The sequence below is a fragment of the Antechinus flavipes genome, chromosome 4 (assembly GCF_016432865.1).
Source record: "Antechinus flavipes isolate AdamAnt ecotype Samford, QLD, Australia chromosome 4, AdamAnt_v2, whole genome shotgun sequence".
Classification (NCBI taxonomy): Eukaryota; Metazoa; Chordata; class Mammalia; order Dasyuromorphia; family Dasyuridae; genus Antechinus; species Antechinus flavipes.
In genome coordinates, this window is record NC_067401.1 from 133,023,308 (window position 1) to 133,037,271 (window position 13,964).

Here is a 13,964-nt window from a genome sequence, read left to right on the forward strand (position 1 = left end):
TCATAATGGAGTAGATAATAAATTTGTCTATCAAAATCTAACAAAGAAGGATGATTGACATTTATAAGGAGTACTATCTCATAAAGCAGAAAAGCATAGAATGAATCAATATTAAGCAGAACATAAAACAAGGAGACATATTAACCAAAGATGCTCACTATTTTCAGAGAGAATATTCTTTGCAGAATCTAAATGGAAGAAAAATCCTTTATATACAGTTAGTGAAGTCCTCCTGATATTTTTAATTATAGATGTTATTGTGCCTATTACATTAAGCCTAAGATGTAGTGAGTTATACTATAGGGTTTTCTAAATTAAATAAATTGACTCAAGTATTGATATTCCAAAGACAAACAGGCTCCATATCAAACTTTTACTTTTTCTTTGAAATATGATAATACCTTACACTACATGATAATAATTATAGTCTACTGGCTGGATGAAAGTAAAGAATTACTCATCAAAAAATTAGAAGATAAATAATTAAAATAACCCAGCCCCACCCTATTATTTTTAAGATAATAAATATCCTTAAGGTAGTTGCCTTCCTAATAACAATAATAATAGCTAGCATGTATATGGAGAGAATTCACAGGAGTTAGATATTAATTGCCCCCCAAATCATCCAATTATGGATAATTCATGCTGATCTAGCAGATATCATTTTTCTCAGACAGAATTCAAAGAGAAACACCCCTACTCATTGTATATAAAACTCACAGAAACCATCTAAACTAAGTAGGCTCTCCACTTTGACTCTCTAACTACCCCACAAACAAATTGAGCTCTTTCTTCAAAGACCATGTCTCTTCGGATTTCTAGTGGACCCAGACGCATTTGCTCCTGGTCTGGAGCTGGCTCCGTCAGAATACCCAATGGTAGCACTAGCTTTGGGAATAATAGCCTGTGTGGCGGCTCTTTTGTAGGAGGTGGAAACTTACCTGGTGGAGGTTATGGAAGCTGCTTCGGGGGGAGCTCAGGGGGTTCCCCCAGTGGGAACCCTGTTGGTGGTAGCTTTGGAAGTGCTTCTTGTGCTGGTTTTGTGGGGAACGAAGGCCTCCTCTCTGGCAATGAGAAGGTCACCATGCAGAACCTTAATGACCGTTTGGCTTCTTATTTGGACAACGTGAGAGCTCTGGAGGAGGCCAATTCTGAGCTAGAGCAAAAAATTAAAGGGTGGTATGAGAAATTTGGTCCTGGTTCTTGCCGTGGCCTAGACCATGACTATAGCAGATATCAACTGACGATTGAAGAGCTTAAGAATAAGGTAAGACATTTAGAGGAGGGAATGAGGGGAAGGAGGGGAAAATCTGAAACACAATGTTCTGCAATCAATGTTGAAAACTTATCCGTCCATATGTTTTGAAAATAAAAAGCTTTTAAAATTTTTGAAAAATTAAAATAAAAAAAAATAAGGTAAGAAATTCCAAATTCGAAAGAATTCCAAGTATGCCTTGCCTAGGTATTATAAATGTGCCAGCAAAATCTCTATGATAAGGTGAAATGCAGAGTTCTAATACTTATCATGTATGGTACAATGTTATAATTAATTTTAATTGGCAATCCCTATTCTTTTAAGTCATTGTAAGTCATTTGTAAGGAATTTTACATTGTTTCAAGAGTTTCCATGTTATTAAAACTAATCAATGCCATTTTTCATTTTGTCCTTGTATCCCCAGCCACTTATAATAGTGACTTGCATGCAGTAGGCACTTAGTAAATGTTCATTGCATTGGACTGGATGCTTCCAGTTCAATTATGTATTCTCACTTTGAACATTTTCAGCTAAGATGAGATAGCTTGAAGTAGAAGGAAAGTGCTGAGTTTAGAATCAGGAAAACTGGGTCTATCAATTATTTTCTCTGAGACTCAGTTTCCTTAACTGTAAAAAGAAAGAGATGGAAAAAACTTCTAAAGTTCTTTTCAGTTCTAAATTCTCTGATCTTAGAATTTATTTGCTATAATAATATTTATTAGAGCTGGATTTGGAATTAGAATCCCAAGATTGGCAATTTACCAGCTGTATGAAAACGAATGGGCCTCTTTATCTCTCACTCAAAAAATAAAATGAATAATATGGAATGATAACTTAAGTGGAATCCAGATTGATGTCTGTGATCTTGAGTGAAATAAAACTATACCAGTACTTTCTTTTAAAGTTGAAAACACTCTAATTGCTTTTTAAGAAAGCTCTTCATTTAGTTTTGTACCACATTTGGTCTTGTGAAATGAGATTTTGGCTTGTAAATGCACGTTAAAAGTTTCTTTCTCTTTTGATTTGTTCTAGCTTATCTCTTCCACTACAAGCAATGCTAATGTTGTTCTGCAGATTGACAATGCCAGACTGGCTGCAGATGATTTCCGTCTGAAGTAAGAAGTATACAATAATGCTAGGGACAATGTTTATGGAAGAAATGTTTCTTTCTATTTCTGAGAAGCTACACAGTACAGTGGAAAGAGTGTTAGACTTTGAGTCAGAGAAACTTGAATTTAAATATTATCTCAGATCCATATTAGCTATGTCACATTGTTCAACTAGTTTAAACTTAGCATCAGTTTCCTCACCTGTAAAATGGGGATAATAACATCTCTCTCCCTGGGTTCATGAGATTATCAAATATAAAACACTTTGCAAAGCACACATTGCTATATAAATACTAGTTATTATTATTTCTTTGATTGAATGTTTCAATATCCAATAAATAAGAAAGAATAATAAAAATGTGGAAAGGGGATTCATCTTGTAATACTACCAACCAAAATCAGGATTGTAAAATAGTTGAATTTTTAACAAAATACAACCTATGATATTAAAAAAGAGGAAAGGAAAGGAAAGGGAAAAATGAGACAGAAAAAGTTTGAATGGGTTTTTGGAACTTTACACCAGTGAAATAATTTGGAAGTGATATTACTATGAGTAAGATACATGTAACGCTAGGGCCTAGTAAAGTGCCTAGCATTTAGTAAATGTTTGTTAATTGATTTATAGATAGAATTATAAAAAAAAATTTCTTTATGCTTTTTAAGTTTATCAGAGAATTAGTTGTTAGAGCCATAACTATGGTAGAGTAACTGGGACTTTCCCCCAGGAAGCTGAATTGAAACGTTGCCAGATCTGGAGAACACCGACAGTATTTACAGGCAACTGGGTAGCACAGTGGCTACAGCACTATGAAGACTCATCTTCTTGAGTTCAAATCTGGCCTCAGATACTTACTACCCATGTAACCTTGAGCAAATAAATTAACCTGTTTGCCTCAATTTTCTCAACTGTAAAATGAGTTGGAGAAGGAAATAGCAAACCATTCCAGTATCTTTGTATAGAAAACCCAAAAAATGAGGTCATAAAGAGTTGGACATGACTGAAACAACTGACAATAAGATGGTATTTGCATCCCTTTAGCAACATAAACACAAAATAATAGTGAAGCATTTATTAAGGGTTTACTATCTGCCAGGCAATGTGCAAAAATGAGCTCTACTTCTATTTTGTCCTGCTTTTTCCTTCCCATAGGAACATAACCTCCCAACCAGTGGTCTCATATTGGTATAGTAAGGGGTAAATAAGAGTTCTTTGTCTTACCCCACTCACCGCTGAGACAACATTTTATACCACTTGTCATAAGAACAGTTTGTGGTACTAATAATAACTTTCCAGAGGAAATTATTATTAATAATGTATGTGTATATATGTATAATTCATATTTTAATGATGTATTAATAATAAATTAATTATTAATAATTGCCCAGAAGAAATTATTCCTAGTTCTATCCTGACCTATTTTAATTTTCAACTTAAAGGGAATTTGGTTTTATTTTTGTCTTACCTTATGCCTTGACCTGAAAATCAATGCAATGTTCTCTAAGGTTTGAAAATGAGCTGGCTTTTCATCAAAGTGTTGAGGCAGATATCAATGGCCTACGCAGAGTCCTGGATGAATTGACACTCTGCAGAACAGACCTGGAAATCCAATATGAAACTATGAATGAGGAGCTTACTTACCTCAAGAAGAACCACGAAGAGGTAGGAATAAATTAAAGCCCCATGCCTTCTTTAGTCAACTAACTTGCCCTCTGGTCAATTACAAATATAATAATCATGCATGCTTCCCCTTTATGCCAAATTATTCTCCCACTTTAATGGACTGATTTTGGGTCAGATTCTTCTTAAAAGCTCTCCATGGCACAGTACATGGCACAGACACAACAAAGACAAGACAAAAAGAGTTCTTGATGTCAAAGAGCTTACAATCAACCAGGAATATTAAAATATAAATAAAAATCTATATAGGATGATTTAAAGAGAAAAAAAGTGATAATTCATTGGTCTTATGGATGGTGTGGTTAATAAATTAATGGACTTTTAGACAGTAAAATCTGGATTCAAATCCAGCCATAGATTCCTTCTTGAGTCATTTAACCCCTCTGGGCTTCAGTTTCTTCATCTATAAAATTATAGGCTTGATTTTAAATGTCTCTTCCAGCTCTAAATTTGTAATACTACAAAATCTCAAAAAAAATCATCTCCTATATTCATAGTAATAGTTTGTGTTCAGGCCAGAAACTCTAAGGGTTTTCCCATCCCAGACTGACTCTGTTATGAAGACAATTTAGGCCATCGATTGTTTCAATTCTTAAGAAGCCTTTAATTATTGAGTGCACATTGTCTCAGACAAACTGAGATCTGGTAAAGATCTTTTAAAAGGCCAAGATCTCCTAATGAATCCATGACCATTGCCAGTTGTGTTACGACTGTTCAGTGAATGTTAAGAAAGTGAGGCTGATAACTTTGTACAGCCTGCCCATTCACTTGCAAGTTAAGGTATCTCCCTCCTGATGTCATTTGGTCTAATCTTCAATAACGAACCAGGAGCAACAACATATATCTGGGAAAATGTCTTAGCCATTTTTGTGGTAAAAGGGGAAGAATATTGGCTGTGGGATCACAGGACTTGAGTTCATATCCTACCTATGATACCTACTGCCTGTGTAACACAGTCCCAAAATCACACTATGTTTCAGTGTCTTTATCAAATGAGAAGGTTAGACTAGGTACTTCTGAGATCTTCTCCAGCTCCTGTGCATTGCACCTAATTGTTGCTCAATATATATTTTTGAATGAAACATATTCATGTGGTATAGTTTGTTTAATAGACTCTAGAGTACATTTTATACAGTTTTACCAAAAATTAATGTTTAAAATAGGAGGGAAGGGAAAGAAATAGTAACATGTATTAAACTCCTACTATGTGTCAGGCATTGTGCTAAGTGCTTTACAAAAATAATGTCATTTGATAAGGGCTCACTTAGTCTTAGACATAATCTAATCCAATTTCCTCATTTTATATGGGAAAAATTCAAGATCTAGAGAAACTCAATGTCTTGCCCAATATAATTAATAGTCAATGTTGAATTCAAATCCAGATCTTATCATTCTAAATCCAGCTTGGATTGTATTTGTCCAGTTTAGAAAGATTCATTCACTTTGCTTAATATCTTCTCTAAATTCTTACCTCAAAGTACTTAAAACAATACCCAATGTTCTATAAGCTTTTGATAAATGTTTGGGATCTAACAGAGTTTTTTGTTGTTGTTGTTGTTTTAGGGGGAGTGTGGTTTTTTAAAATTTTAAATCAAACCTATAGTTTCATTGGTATTAGTGGATTTCAATTCCTTTTTAAACTGTTTATTTATTTATTTATTTATCCTTTGAGGGGGAATTAGTATTTTTTGTTTACACATTATATGTGCCCCCTACCACTGCCATTAGATTATAAACTCCTTGAAGACAGGGACTATCTTTTGTCTCCTTTTTTATTCCCAGCACTTAAGCATAGTTTCTAGCACATAGTGGGTACTTAATGAATGTTTATTAAATTGAATTGAAGTTCCAATAAGGGAATTTATTTTATTAAAGTACATTGATAAAGAGTTCTTCAGTTTAGATTCTTAGCAAATTGCCAAGGGCCACTGAGAGACTCAGTGACTATTCTAGGATCACACTTCAACACCTGATTGTATGTCTTTCTAACCTAACCTAGTTAAGGGTTACTTAACTTAACTCACAACCCTTTGACAATTTAAAAAAGCCTATAGATGGACCCCTTCTCAGAATAGTCTTCAAATGTATAAAATAAAATGTACAGGATTATGATGAAAATAAATTATTTTGAAATAACTACCAAAATAATTTTTAAGAAGTTCATGGATCCCAGATTAGGAAATGCTGCATTATACCAACTATCAACATTTTTTAAAGCAAGAAATCTCATCAAAGAAAGGATTCGGAATGAATTTGAATTCAATTTAAAAAAAAAAAAATTCAACCTACAAAACTGATATGGCAGTTCGGTGAATCTCTAAGAACTGGCATCAAACTTCTCCTTGAAAGTCTTCTTGGTGATTTATTTTCAGGAAGTGAAAGCCCTCCAGTGCGCTGCAGGTGGGAACGTGAATGTGGAAATGAATGCAGCCCCCGGGGTGGATCTGACCGTTCTGCTGAACAATATGAGGGCGGAGTACGAAGATTTGGCTGAGCAGAATCGCAGGGATGCTGAAGCCTGGTTCAATGAAAAAGTAGGTCTATTACAGCTGATATTCATTACCCGTCTTTTTTTTTTTTTTTTCCTGTCTTCACCACACTGACTTGAACTGTTTTCTGATTCAGAGCGCCACGCTCCAACAGCAAATCTCGGATGATGCTGGAGCCGCCACTTCGGCCAGGAGCGAACTCACAGAAATGAAGCGTACTGTCCAAACTCTGGAGATCGAGCTACAATCTCTTCTAGCAACGGTGAGTGAGAATTGTGTGCATCAAACGCGTTGAAAATGAAAAGAAAGAGGAAGGAAGGAAGGAAGGAAGGAAGGAAGGAAGGAAGGAAGGAAGGAAGGAAGGAAGGAAGGAAGGAAGGAAGGAAGGAAGGAAGGAAGGAAGGAAGGAAGGAAGGAAGGAAGGAAGGAAGGAAGGAAGGAAGGAAGGAAGGAAGGAAGGAAGGAAGGAAGGAAGGAAGGAAGGAAGGAAGGACAAGAGGGGAGGGAGGAAGGAGAAGGAAGAGAGGGAAGGAGGGAGGGAGGAAGGGGAAGGGAGGGAGAGAGGAAGAGGAAGGAAGAGAGGGAGGAAGGCAAGGCAACAAGGAAATTATATTTCTCTCCTTGAAATCATCAAGCATTTTATTCCCAACGAGGACTGAATGCTCATTTAAAAATAATAACAAATCTACAGTAACAAAAAAATTTCCTGACCTGAAGACCCCCCCCAAAAAAATTAGTTATTGAGGGCAGGGACCTTTTTAGTTATGTCTTTCCAATGCCCAACCTAGGGGTCCTCAAACTGTCAGTTCACTGTCCCTCAGACTGTTGGAGGACCGAACTATAGTAAAAACAAAAACTTTGTTTTGTGGGCCTTTAAATAAAGAAACTTCATAGCCCTGGGTGAGGGGGATAAACGTCCTCAACTGCTGCATCTGGCCTGCAAGCCATAGTTTGAGGACCCCTGCTAGGACAATGCTTAGCACATTATAGGCACATAATAAATGCTTATTGGTCAATTGATTAAAGTTCATGTTATAAAATAATTTCTGCCTCAACTATCAGGCAATTATCAAGCCTGTCTTAAGTGCTTACTACATGCTAAGCAGTATGGATACAAAGACAGAAATGAAACAGTTTTCCAACCTCTCACCTCACTCCTAAGAAACTTATATTTTTGGCATGGAAACCATAGCCTGGTATACTGGAAAAAGCATGGCTGTGGATTCTAAAACTGCTTATATCACTTACTGCTTCAAGTAAGTCACAACTTCCCTCATCTCAGTTTCCTCATCTGTAAAACAATGGAGGTGGACTACATGACCTGAGATCCATTCTAGCTCTAGCTTTATAATCTTATGTACACACAAAAATATATACAAGTCAATGAGAAATAGGGATTATTTTTTAAAATATTTTAAATAACTATAAATTATGTGTCCTGCTAAATTTAACCAAGAAATTATGTCATTATTCTTTTAATATGCTATGTTGAATTTTTTATCTAATTAGGGAACTCCCATTGTGAAAACTTCTGATACCAATGAAAATCAGCAAGGATATATAATTTAGAGACTTGGTTTGGGCACTAAGTCACTCTACCAGGGTCACACAGCTAGTATGTATTTGGCTCTGAGATCAGTCTTCTCTCCATTGAGGCACATTATCTGTCCATTAGTAACACAAAAACTAGAAACCAAATCCCATTATGACCAAAGAATGGAAACCATTTAGCCTTAGCCATCAGTTGGCTGTGTGTGAAGAGGCCAGCGTGGAGACACATTTTCCTTTTCACTAAGCTGGAAGAAAAGGAAATGTATGACATATGGCATTTTTTAAGTGTTAAACTGCTAACTGTCATGTCCATCATCCCAACATTTCTCAGAAAAATGAGCTTGAGACCAAATACACTATGTAGATGGTCCAGATGTCCATTCACAGAAATGCAGGGCACCAGCATTGAGAGATGACTTTATAAGTGTACATTCAAAAACATTATTCTGAAAAAACTTCATCTGACTGCAAAAGGAATCCATGACCCAAAAATTAGATTTAGAATCCTTTCCCTAGATCCACTGGGCCAATTTTCATTATCTGACTCATTCCTGATTTTTCTGATTTAATTTTAATCTTAGATATGCCTTTCTCTTGTACCCCTAGAAACACTCACTGGAATGTTCCTTGAATGAGACAGAAGGGAACTACTGTGTGCAGCTATCACAAATCCAGGCCCAAATTGGAGCTCTGGAGGAACAACTGCAGCAGGTCAGGACTGAAACTGAGGGCCAGAAGCTGGAGTATGAGCAGCTGCTTGATACCAAGATTCGTCTGGAAAAGGAAATTGAGACCTACTGTCGACTAATTGATGGGGATGGAAGGTAAGGAAATCCACTAGAAAATGCTATTTATTTTCAGGATCACAAGACTTTAGAAAACACAAACAAGTTGTCACCAAATTGCCTAAAGAAATGTGAGATTAAGTAATTTGCTCAGGGTCACACAGGTCAGAGGCAGGATTGAATCAAAGTCTTTCTCACTTTGAGATAAGCTCTAGAGACTATATCATGCTATCTCTAATGGTATTACATTCACAAGAATTCTGTTACCTGCCCTTCAAATCAAAATCCTTGTTATTTTCACAAGTTCCTATTTACTAGTTTCTCTATCAATTGATTCTTATTGGATTCATGATTCTCCACTCCATCTTTTCTTTCTTCTTTCCCTCTCTTCTCCTTACTTCTGGCACTCCAATCTGATCAAATGACTTCATTTAGTAACCATTCCTCACTTTAGCATAAGAACTAGTCTATTCTCCCTAAATAACATCAAATTGCCCATCCCAAATTCATCTCAACACGTCTACCTGAAAACTTCCATCCTACTAATTTGTTAAAAAATGAATGAATAAAATTAATTTAAAAACCATTTATCAAGTGGTTACTATATGCTAGACAACGTGGTAATAACTGGAGATAACAAATACAAGCTAGAAAAACAGTTCTTGCTCTCAAGTAGTTTATATTCCAATTAGGAAAGAGAATAAAGGGAAATTGGAAGGAGGTGGGAGAAGGATGGTACACAGGAAGTGGTATGGAAACCTGATTCCCTATAAAAATAAAATTTTGTGCCAAGGGCAGAATCCAGGTTTTGATGAGAACGAGAATGAGTAAACTTCTTAGCAACTCTGAATAAGGTAAAAAGAGAAACTCATAAGTCTATCTGCCTAAAATAAATCTAGAAAGAATAATTTCATAAGTTCCTAAGTACAAAAGTGAATTCACATTTCTATGTGTCGATTTTGTCACTTTAGAATGTTAAGATTCATAAGTAAAAGGCAGTTCTGGTCTTTTAAATAAATGTTCATTTCAGATTAAATGTCATTTAATTTCAGGTTCTAAATATACAAGCCTCGGTTTCTTCTACAGCAAAATTAGATCTGATTTTGGGTTTTGATGCAAAGTTCACTTGGATTTAAATATTCCTGTTATCACACCAAGAATAAAAATTTAAAAAAAAGTCATCTTTCTTTATTTTTATTTTTATAGTTCATGCTCCAAAACAAAAGGCTATGGGTCAGGAGTTTCAGGAAATTCAACTAAAGGTATTAAAATGCATTCCTATTTTTACTGTTCTTGTAATATTCCAGTTAGCAAAAAGAGAAGAAAGAAAGGAAGGAGGGGAAGAAAGGAAGGAAGAAAGGAAGGAAGGAAGGAAGGAAGGAAGGAAGGAAGGAAGGAAGGAAGGAAGGAAGGAAGGAAGGAAGGAAGGAAGGAGGGAGGGAGGGTGGGAAGGAGGGAGGGAGGAAGGAGGGAGGGAGGAAGGAAGGAAAAAAGGAGAGAGGGAGGGAGAAGGGAAGGAGGGAAGGAAGAAAGGGGAAGGGGAAGGGAAGAAAGGAGGAGAGAGGGAGGGAAGAAAGGAGGAGAGAGGAAGGGAAGGAAGAAAGGGAGGGAGGGAAGTGAAGAGAGAGGGAGAGAGGAAAGGAGAGAGGGAGGAAGGGAAAAAGGGGAGGGAGAGAGAGAAGGAAGGAAAGAATGAAGGAAAAGAGAAAGAAGGGAAGAGGAGGGAGTGAGAAAGATGGAGATGAATAGCTAGATTACGAAGCAGGTAAATAGATAATTTTTGCACTGTGTGCCAGGTACTTTAAATGCTAGGGATACAAAAACAAGCAAGCAGTACAGTGGCTTGATTCAAAGAGCTTACATTTTAATGAAGAGAAGACAACACTTGTGGGAAACTGAAAGGAGGAAGGGGAGTAGGAGGATGAGTGGTGTGAAAATTGTTGAGAAATGGCTTCAAGATGAGGAAATGCCTCACATATCAGAAATTAGGGATTCTGACAAGCAGAACTGAAAACTGAATGCATTGAGGCTTGGGAACAAGATGGGGAGAAGGCAATAGGGGAGGGGGTTGGGAAGAGGGAGATTGTACATCTCCTAAAGAACTATCTGTTCTGCTCTTAGGCAAGCCTTGTCATCTTAAGTGGAAAAGCACATGGAATAAGTATGTGCCAAACTCCCATTCCACATGTATTATATTATTATTGTTACACACACACACACACACACACACACACACACGTGTGTATATATGTGTTGCCAAGGCTTGCCGATTTTACCTTTACAATACTTCTTGAGTACACTCCCCTTCACTTCCCTGACTCTGGGGCAGACCCTCATCATCACCTGACCCTTTGTTTATTATGGCAGTAGCCTGTTTATGAGTCAGTCTACATTAGTGCAATCTGTCCTCTATTCATCCACTAAAATGAATTTCCTAAAATGCATTTGACCATGTCACCACTCCCTACTCAATGAATTCCAGTAACTCCTTATTGCCTTGGGGAACAAAATTAAAAAAAAAAAAAAATCCTATGTTGGACTTGGTCCTTCATGACCTGGCTTACCTTTCCAGCTTTCTCACACCTTTCTATCCAACAAATACTCTTTGATCCAGTAATAGCCTCCTAACTGTTCTGCAAACAAGATACTCCCATCTCTTGGCTTTGGACACTTTCTCTGACTCTTTGCCCCCTGCTGAATGCTCTCCCTTCTCTGCTCTATCTACTGACCTCCCTGGCTTCTTTTAAATCCCATCTAAAATCTGACCTTTTTATAAAAAACCTTCCCCAGCCCTGCTTATTTTTTATTATCCTATATATAGCTTGTTTTATATGTTATGTTATCCCCTGTAATGACCGCATATTTAAAATCAGCCGGAGTCAGGAACTCAGGTTAAGGGGAAAATCTTCAATATTTATTGAAGTGAAGAGGTGAATAAAGATTGCGATAGCAAATATAGGCAAGAAAGGTTGCGATAGCAATATGGACAGTTGTCACAGGAAGCCAGCTAACAGAGAGAGATGTGAGCTGAGCAAACCATGGCAAGGCAATCCCAAAAGTCTCTCCTTCCCCTTCCTTTTCCACTCCCCTGCCTCCACCCACCAAAATCGTCATTTCCTATACAACACATCAGGACTTGCACAAAGAGTGGGCGGGGGCCATTCTTTCTCCAAGCATATATATTAATAGAGTATGGTCCAACTACTATTTAGCCTCATGTGCTTGGGACCTCATTGCATCAACTCAAGCCTCAGCCCATTACAATCCCCCTATTAAATTATAAGCTTTTTGAGGACAGGGACTGTCTTTTGCCTCTTCTTGTAACCTAGGCACTTAGCAGCTGATACATAATATAGGATCTTAATAATTTTTTTTTGCCTAATTAATTGATTTTGCCTATGTTTCATTTCTAGATCTCTCCAAAACTACTCTAGTAAAGACGGTTGTTGAAGAGCTAGATCAGAGGGGCAAGGTTCTCTCAACCCGGGTTCACTCCATTGAAGAAAAGAGTTCTAAGATGAGCAATGGCAAAACAGAACAAAGGATCCCTTTCTAGAGAACCCAGCCAAGACAAGGATTCTAGAAAGATGAATGATTCTAAACATGAGAAGAAAAATAGTTTCTGTTCTTAGTACCTAGTAAAAAATCTCTGCTTCTATTTTTTCCTCTTCTCAGATAGCAGGTTTGGGGTTTTTTTGTTGTTAAATAAAGAAGCAAATATACATCAGTTTTTATTTTTGAGTGTCTTAATAATTTTCTTTAATGAGTCATTTTTGTTATTACTTGTTTATAAATGGGTAGAGGAATTACTTGGGATGTTTTGTTTGCTTTTAGTATTGATATAAACAGTGGATATAAAAATAAACAGAAAGGATAATAAAGCAGGGTTTCTTAAATTTTTTCTACTAAGGATCCCTTTTTGCTCAAGAAATTTTTATGTGACCCCAGACATATAGGTATATAAAGTAGGTATAAAAAGCAAATATTTACTGGTAATAAAGCCTAAAAATATTATTTTAGAAGAATTCTTTGTTATGCATATAATTTTACCATTTATTAAAAATAAATTCAAATTTGCATCCTAATGAGATAAATGTGCTTGATTATTTTTACATAAAAAATTAAATCTTATTGGAATATTTGATCCTTTTACTGTTGCCAAATTTTTCGCTACTCCCACATTCAGTTATACAATTCCATATGGGGTCGTAACCCACAGCTTAGAAAACTTTGGTATAGAGGACAGCCAGATGGTACAGTGAATAGAGCATTAAACTTGAAATCAAGAAGCCTTCTCTTCATGAGTTCAAATCTGGCCTCAAACATTTACTAGCTATGTGACTCTAGGCAAGTCACTTTACCCTATTTGCCTCAGTTCCTCATCTATAAAGTGAGTTGGAGACAGCAATAACAAAACATTTCAGTGTCTTTGTCAAGAAAACCCCAAACAAGGTCACAAAGAATTAGATAGGACTGAACAACAACAAAAAAAGTGTAACCAAAAATAAAAATAATAACAATTATAGCATATATATAGCATCCACCCTAAGCCAATCACTTTGCTAAGCACTTTACAAATTTCATTTGATCTTATTTGTTCTCACTACAATCCTAAAAGGCAGATGTTATTATTTACCTCATTTTACAATTGAGGAAATTGAGGCAGAATAGTTAAATGGCTTGTCTAGAGTCATGCAGCTAGTGAATATCTTGGGTCAGATTTGACTAAGGTCTCTTTCTGACTCCAGGTCCACCTCTCTATGTACTGAACTATCTAAGCTGCCAACTTTCTTTCTTTGCCCATTCCTGAGTTGGATAAAGGAGAGGAGTCTGAACTGGAATGGGTGCAACATCCTTGGATTCCCAGTTTGGATATAGTCCAAGGAACTACATAGAAGTTTAGGTTAAGCTCAGTCAGTAAATTAGCATTTATTAAGTGTCATCTATGTGTTAGGCACCGTGCTAAGATAGGCTATCTCTAGGAATACTCCAAGAACTTCCTCCTCCTTCCCATTGGCCAACACACTCCTCATTTCTCTTTACATTAGGTTTAGGTAATAGCCAGAATCACATTCAAGCATTCTTAAACTTTGTACC

General features: G+C 36.6%; 1 protein-coding gene across 1 annotated transcript; it reads left to right on the top strand.

The window, feature by feature from the left end:
- The first annotated feature begins 737 nt into the window (after positions 1 to 737).
- LOC127560177 (keratin, type I cytoskeletal 28-like) lies at positions 738 to 12,748 on the top strand. The gene is made up of 8 exons (XM_051994536.1): positions 738 to 1,267; positions 2,288 to 2,370; positions 3,868 to 4,024; positions 6,415 to 6,576; positions 6,668 to 6,793; positions 8,689 to 8,906; positions 10,074 to 10,129; positions 12,281 to 12,748. Exons 1-8 carry the CDS (start codon positions 803 to 805, stop codon positions 12,421 to 12,423), a joined length of 1,410 nt encoding a protein of 469 aa, XP_051850496.1. The 5' UTR covers positions 738 to 802; the 3' UTR covers positions 12,424 to 12,748.
- The last annotated feature ends 1,216 nt before the right edge of the window (positions 12,749 to 13,964 follow it).

Bases quoted from the DNA above. Each gene is read 5' to 3' on its own strand.
- LOC127560177 (XM_051994536.1), top strand. From the start codon at position 803: ATGTCTCTTCGGATTTCTAGTGGACCCAGACGCATTTGCTCCTGGTCT. The intron at 1,268-2,287 runs GTAAGACATTTA...GATTTGTTCTAG, and splicing joins TTGAAGAGCTTAAGAATAAG to CTTATCTCTTCCACTACAAG. The intron at 4,025-6,414 runs GTAGGAATAAAT...ATTTATTTTCAG, and splicing joins TCAAGAAGAACCACGAAGAG to GAAGTGAAAGCCCTCCAGTG.